This window comes from Alligator sinensis, unplaced genomic scaffold (genome assembly GCF_000455745.1).
Source record: "Alligator sinensis unplaced genomic scaffold, ASM45574v1 scaffold420_1, whole genome shotgun sequence".
Taxonomy (NCBI): Eukaryota; Metazoa; Chordata; order Crocodylia; family Alligatoridae; genus Alligator; species Alligator sinensis.
In genome coordinates this window covers 1,279,759-1,287,383 of record NW_005842298.1, presented here as the reverse complement: position 1 = coordinate 1,287,383, position 7,625 = coordinate 1,279,759, and the positions used below count along the sequence as shown (strand labels likewise).

At 41.4% G+C, this 7,625-nt stretch overlaps 1 protein-coding gene across 1 annotated transcript in view; it reads right to left on the bottom strand.

Annotated features, from left to right (window-relative positions):
• The window catches only part of DNAH5 (dynein axonemal heavy chain 5), a 291,360-nt gene that overhangs the window by 168,212 nt on the left and 115,523 nt on the right, over positions 1-7,625 (bottom strand). Inside the window, exons 23-24 of the mRNA XM_025209635.1 lie at positions 4,977-5,178; positions 756-991 (exon numbers count right to left, since the gene is read on the bottom strand). Of these exons, the coding sequence (XP_025065420.1) occupies positions 756-991; positions 4,977-5,178 (438 nt within the window). The remainder of the gene's footprint in view (positions 1-755; positions 992-4,976; positions 5,179-7,625) is intronic.

Here is a 7,625-nt window from a genome sequence, read left to right as displayed (position 1 = left end):
GGGGGGGGGGGGGGGGAAGAAGAGAGAGAGATGTACTAAAAGTAAAGCAAATCTAATTATACCTCTGTAAAATCATACATAATGATAAAAGGTACAAATCCTTTCTAGCATGCCAAGATATTTAAAAGCATCATGCAACTAAGCTGGCTTACCAGTTCATATTCATACGAACATTAGCATATTTCATGTATTTGTATGCATGGATACGCATTTCACATATTCTTACCCTACTTCCGACAGGTGGAATGTACATAGTCCAGTATAGAGTTGTTGCTTGTCTTTTTCCAGCAACACTAGAACCTACACTGGATCCAACTCAGTTGACCAGTTAAAGCTACATACTATAGTATACAATGCAGCATATTTCATATCTCCTCTTGGGCTCTTCATTTAACAGTCACATCTTTCATCTTTCCATAACTCTGAGCTCTCTATGACTTAGGAACCACAGACCTCTCTGTCATGTCTCTCATTTGAGATTTCCCCTGATCTACCCTTCTTGACCTCTGTCTTAGCAGTAAAGGAATACTGCTAACAAACCATATTTCTGCACACCTGAATCTGCCTTTGCCCTAATGGGAGTGCTGCAAGTGTAGGTTTTACAAAACCAAGCCATTTTATTGTTTAAACTTTACAACACTCATTCATTTTTTAGTAAAAATATAAATGAATTGCACTTTCAAATTTTATATTTGGGTAAAATATTTTCTATTAACACCAGTTACTAACACATCTGTATCACTCCTTTCAGTTACCTCAATAGGTCCCACTTGAAAGTCTATATGGATCTGCAGCTCTCTTATCTCCTTTAAGGCAGCCATAGCTATTCTTATGTCATCCAAATCCTTTATCTGGCGATTTAGTTTCTTGCTGATTTCCTCTACAAATGTGAAGATATTTTCCATCTCAGTCCTGTAATTTTTGTTACTGTAATGTCCTAGCTCAGTCATCCAGGCCTTTATTTCTGCAGTCAGTGCCAATTTCAGATCAGCTAGAAGAAACAATGCAAGTTGATTTTACATAGTTTCCAGAAAAGCAGCTCTCAAATTTTTACTCTGTTAAACTGCCACACTTTTCCAAATCAAGCCACTGATTTTGTTTTCAGGCCATTACTGCCAAGGTTTCCTATTCTCTTGACTGTTGGAGAAGTTTAGCAAGAAGGTTTTAAAAGAAAAGCTGTTTATAAAATTATTTCATTTTGAAAAATGCAATTTGTTTGTTTAGAATTTGGTTTTATCATAGAAACTTGGGGTTGGAAGGGACCTCAGGAGGTCATCTAGTCTAACCCTGTGCTCAAAGCAGGAACATCCTTAACTAGATCATTCCAGCCAGGGCTTTTTCAAGCCAGGCCTTAAAAACCTCCAAGGATAGAGATTCCACCACCTCTCTAGGTAACCTGTTCCATGCTTCACTACCTTCCTAGTGAGAAAGTTTTTCCTAATAGCCAACCTAAACCTCCCTTGCTGCATCGTGAGACCATTACTCCTTTTTCTGTCATTTGTCACCACCGAAAACAATCTAGCTCCATCCTTTTTGGAACCATTCTTGAGGTAGTAAAAAGCTGCTATCAAATCCCACCCTCAGTCTTCTCATCTTCAGACTAAATAAGCTTAGTTCCCTCAGCCTCTCCTCAGAAGCCATGTGCCCCAGCCCTCTAACCATTTTCATCGCCCTCTGCTGGACTCTCTCCAACTTGTCCACATCCTTACTGTAGTAAGGGGCCCAAAACTGGACACACTACTCCAGGTGTGGCCTCACCAGTGCAGAATAGAGGGGGAAGTTACTTTCCTTGATCTGCTGGCATCATTCCTACTAATGCACTAATGCTACTAACTATCCTTTAATAATACCAAATAAAAGGGCCTATGACTCACTGAGCATTAGAGGTTGGAGGCAGTGTGCCTGCAGACAGTAATAAGCATAGTGACTCCAGAAATACTGAAATGAATAAGCCTAAAACAGCAGGGCCAGCCAACTCTCAGAACACCCAGACTCCCCAGTTCAACCCCCTTGATCAAGTTCCCCCAGCTTCTGACCTCAAGACATTCTTGGGGGTCTTAGTTACTGAAGGCATTCACACAAATGGAGTCTGCTCCAATGTGCTGTAATTCCAGTGCATCGGGGCAGACTTAATTGAGTATGCTGGAACATGGAAATTACTGCACTCCAGACTCCAGTATCACGTGCATCAGCATCCCCATACTGAAAAATGGCAATGGGGTGCTTTAAACTAAAGCTTGTTTGATGAGCTTTAGTTCAAAGCATCCTGTTGCCATTTTCAGTGCAGAGACACTGAGATAGATAGTTAGATAGATAAAACACTCCAGGAGCTTTTAATTAGTATGGCTCTTGGAGCTGTGCTAATTAATTCCACCCCCCACCCACCAGCCTCCCTGAGGATGAATCTAACACACTACACCATTTCATTGCAGCACACAATACTGCCAATATCTTGAAACTTCTTTCACCCCCAACCACTGTTCTCAGAGAACCAGCAACTGCATTCTAATGGCTCCCTGCTCCAGACCCTATTTGTGAGACCTGCACTCTTCCCATGGGTCATTCTTCATGAAGTTATATTTTTTTATTCCTGCATCACTTTATTAGCAATGGAAATTCAAGCTACACATGCCTTTTTGAGATTGATTAATTTCACACCCACTCCAACTTCCGTTCATTAAACATCAAGATTCAATATGGTAAGTACCATTTTAAGAAATATTAATAATGAATTTGTACACTTACAGAAACCAAACAGAACTCATGCCAGTTCTTTTAACTTGTGGAAGCTTTTCCATTTGCTTGAAAGGGGGCAAGTATCAAGTGTAGCCCATAACTTCAAGGAGTGAAAGCAGAAGGGAATAGGTGGCAAAAGGAAGTCAGAAGTCATGCCTCCAAGGCAGTGACAGGTGACGAGCCATTTACTTAGGGCAGGCAGCAATTGGGATAGGGTGCTGAACCTTCAATAGGGTGCTATTGAAGTGGTGGCTGTAGCAGAGTTGTGGAATTAATAAGAAACCCTTGGGCTCAGTTAAGCAAGCTAGGAGTCATATGACCAGAAACAGATGGAGCCCAGGGGTCCAAGGCTGGTTCAGGCCAAAGGTGGACAGCACAATGGACTACATTGAGGGCTCTCTGTGGCCTGATTTGAAAGGGGAAGCATACCCTGGAGAAACTATCCCGAGGGGGAGGCAAGCATCCGAGAAACTGTGTTGGTGGCAGAGAAGACCTGAGGACCATGCCAAAAGGGAAAAAGTACCTAAAGGGGTTACTCCAGCTTCACAAGGCAGACTCACAAAATGCATCATATATTTAATACAAAGGAGTGGCAAGCAGAAAGCAGGAGGTGCGGAGAAAGGCAGAGAGTAAAGCAGGCAAACCTGACCACTAAGGAGCAACAGACTCTGGTGTTTGAGCTCCAGACCTGCAACATGAAGTTCTAGAGGAAAACTGACACCATGTTAAACTGCTGCTTCAATTACCTTCTTGTAGAGAAAGATAATGCTGCCTCCACTCTTTCTCCTTTAACTGATGCTTGCCTATTCTGGTTGTTTATATTTTTGCATAGAATAATAAGAAAATTCAACCAGCTCCCCTCAGCAGCAGCATCATGGATAGGCCAGAGTCAGAAACACTAGTATTGAAAAAAGTTTTTACACCAGCAGAGCTAGTTTTTAACTCCTAAGATTACTGTATCTACACTCCAGGCTCAGCTCTCAGACGGCTCTCTTCCTTCCCCTCCAATAAGGCACACGATGTCATGACCCAGAAAAATCATCATCATCATCAGGTCCAAGGTAAATCCAAGTTACCTAATGTCACATCTATCTTTCCACCAAGAGCACTGACAAGCCATACTCCTATCAAGTCACAGGCTATAGCCAGGTATCTCCCCATGTAAGAGCAGTGGCCTGGAGATGCTTCTTAGTCAGGCCCCAGGTGAATAAAGCCCTCTCCTCCTAGTATTCTTTCCCACAGCTCTGAATACTAGAGGTGCTTCAGGTGTGACTGACAGTGCTTACTGTCATTTCTTAACCATCCCAGCTTCTGTGGGAATCTGGACAGCTCATCATAGCCTCTAACTCCAATTTTGGTTACCATGGGATAGTATTCTTAGGCAAGATCTAAAATGTGTAACATAAAACTGCTCCCCTTGAAAATGAAAGCTTTCATCTCTGACTACCTGGATGGAGACAGATTAGTAACAAGGTCTAAGATTTCAGATAACTCTTAGAACTAGTTTATTAAACAAGATTAAAGCATAAGACATACTATTTTTAGTTCATGTGATGGTTCACATGTGAACTTTTACATGACCTATATGAATAGTTATGAGATAGAAGACAACTTCTCTCACGAATATACAACTTGTTAAATGGATTTTAAACTAAAGCCTGGGGAAGTACTCTATCATATGCAAGCAGGCAAAGAATATATAGAAAAGTATGGTACATATGCTGAGCTTTCATTTTGTGGTCAATGGCCACTAAGATTACATTTCTCTCTCCTGTAAACACTTGTCCCCCACTTCACCCCCCAGAACACGAGGACCCATGGAGGTTCCTAAGAAATTTCAAATACTAATTAGCCCATTTAACAGTACCATTTGCAAGGTCACGTTGTACCCCATTCCTTTCCCCAAACTAATGATTTTTCAACATTTTTATGAAATGATGCCAAGTTTAAAAGGAAAATAATGATCTCTTTCCTTAACTTTAAACTTGCTGAAACTGAAACTGCATGTATAAAGTTTAAACAGTGATAGGTAAAAAAAGGTTTTAACAATAAAAAGGCTGATGAAACCTAGGATGCTGTTGCTCCATAGAATCCTTGTATTTGTCAAAAGAATAGTTCTGGAGATAAATTTAAAAGTCAAATTTAAGACAAGTCTCAGCAATTGCTTCTATGACTATTAATAAACTCAAGTTGAACAGGAAAATTTACTTTTCATTGTATGATATTGTTAACTACCATACCAGTGTAGAGTGCAACAGCTCCCACACAAATGTATTCAGGCTCAGAGTTTATCTCCAGCTCCAGGTCTCTGAAATAGAGGATCTGGGATTCAAGTTCAGACAGTAAAGGGTTCCCCTCCATAAACTGATCAGTTGCTTCCTCCTTATCCTTTTGCCAGATGTGGTGATAGCACTTAAAACTCTCCAGAGCTGTAAGAACCTCCTGGAAAACATTGAAGATGAGAACTCAATTTCTCACAATAATTTCACAAATAATTTTTCAGGTACTTATAATGTTGGCTCTAGTTCAGTAGATGCAAATGGTGGAGTAAGTTGCAGCTGAAACACAAAGTTCACAGATCATGAGTCCATGATTTTTTTGTATCCAAAAATCATGAACTCAATACAGGCATTGGATTTATGAGACATTACTACCTGCCTGACATCTGATTCACCAGATACCTGCCAGACCTGACCTCTTAGGACTTTTCTTCCCCTACCCCCACTTCCTTCCCTCCCCCCTCTCCTCCTTTTCTGCTCTTTGTCTTCCTAATTTCAGTTATTTACTTTTTCCACAGACGGCCTCTTTTCTACCTTAAATTAATACTCCTGTAGAGTCTCCCTTATTTACCTTTGGGTTCCCCCCCCCTTCCCTGCTCTACCTTTTGTTTTCTTAATTTCCACCTATTTACATTCTCACTGACATATCCCATCACACTTTTAGCTTCTCTCATTCCTTGAAGTCTCAGAACAGAGACTTCCCATGCCTGAAGAAGGGTGGTTGTACCTGAAAGCTTACAAAGAATTATCCAACTACTCAGTTGGTCTAATAAAAGATATCACATCTACCAAAAGAACCTTGCCTTCGGCTAACACGGCTACAACCAAAAACCCAAACAGGAAATTAATTTTTTTTTTTTTTTTGAGTAGTATGATAATTAACCAAACAACCAACAAAGGTTAATTGTAGATCTTTTAATGCCTCAGCTAATATAGGAGGTTGTTCTGGATATTACATCTAACCCATTAACATTTGGAGAAGGGTCAAATTTAAGGTCATCACATCACCCCTTTACCTTAAAAATCTCAGTCGTAATCATATCTAATATTATAAAAGCCTACGTCTGTCTGTCTGTGATGCTTTGTTTGTTATTTCAGGAGTGCTACCATGATTCCAAAGCTGCACCGAGGTCCAGCCAGCAGCACTGGCCCCAGCTCCTCCACTCCGCTCCATGCAAGAGGCAGAACAGTGGCAGCATGGGGCATTGGGTGGTGGCACTCCACCCCCTTGTCATTCTTGACGAGCAATTGGCTAATCTATCCAAAACAGCCCATGAAACTTGACTGAATGCTTAGCTCTTATACGCTGCAAGCTGGCAGCACAAAGCAAGTGAACTCAGGTAAGTACTGGCCTAAGCATTCTAAAGAGAGACTTTAGAGATGGAGAAACATAGTAGTGCAAAGCCACCATATCTTATTCACATGAGAGCAGTAAAACAATTCTGCACAGTTCAAGTGCTGTGTTCATTATCCCCGACAATCCTCATTTCCCATTACTAAAACATGCCACTATTTGTCACTTCAGGGGCTGGGGGCGTTTTTTGTTTTTCAGAGAGCAATTTCTGAGTGACAAGGAAAAAAAAATTACATTTGATGCTACATATTAGTTTCCCTCAGAGAAGACTGCTACCCCTGAATGTTTAACTACTGTCACTTGCTTGGTTATGCTTCCAAAACAAAAATAGTATTAACTTCAGCATAGCTAGGTCTAGGCCTTCAGCACTAGGGTGATGGACAGAAATGTGCACCAATCTGTACCTGTGACCTATGTTTTACTGCTTTAAAAAAAAACTGTCACCTTAACCTCTGTTGGTAGTCACAATGCTAATTAAATGAGCTTGGTTCTGAGCAGATGCATGATGAAATAAACCCACCCCACCCAATAGCTACACAACACCTGCAGAAGAATGTAGGAGGTCCCCCCTAGAGAACTTACATCCTCCTACAACAATGCAACCTCTGGTACCTGGGCTCCATCATTCTGCATGCCCTGAGCATTTGTCCTGCACACCCCTGAGATTTGTTTTCCCATAACTTATGCAGAAGAATCTCTACCAAGTCAGCAGCCCAGGTTTCCTTCTACAGCTTCATACATTTGTCCTGCTGATCCACAACTATTACTGGCCTTAACAACCTCTCTCAGAATAAGATACCCAATATCTTCTCCATTAACACATCTTTGTAAAATTAGAATACCCCAGTTCTACAGCAGCATGTTTGTAAAGTGCATCCAATAGTTAGATTTTCTTTTGGCATACATATTAGGGCTGTGCAAAGCTTTAGTCCCCAATTCGATTCAGCAGAGATTTGGTGGCCAAATCCGCAAATCTGAATCTAATCAGAGGACCCTTTCATTTCTCCGAATCGATTCAGAACCCTCCGAATTAATTCAGAGATTTGGATGTAGATACAGCTTTAAATGTTTTTTCTACATACGTCTAGGTAGCAGGGGCTCTGAATGCTGAAGTGCTGGGGCAGATGCAGTGCCCCACAAAAGCACGGGAGCCTCCCCAGCATGCTCAGTAGCATACGCTAAGTGGACCAGAAGCACTGCTAGTCCACTTCCTGGTCCACCAGGGAGCACACACTACCCCCCACCCCACAGCCCCC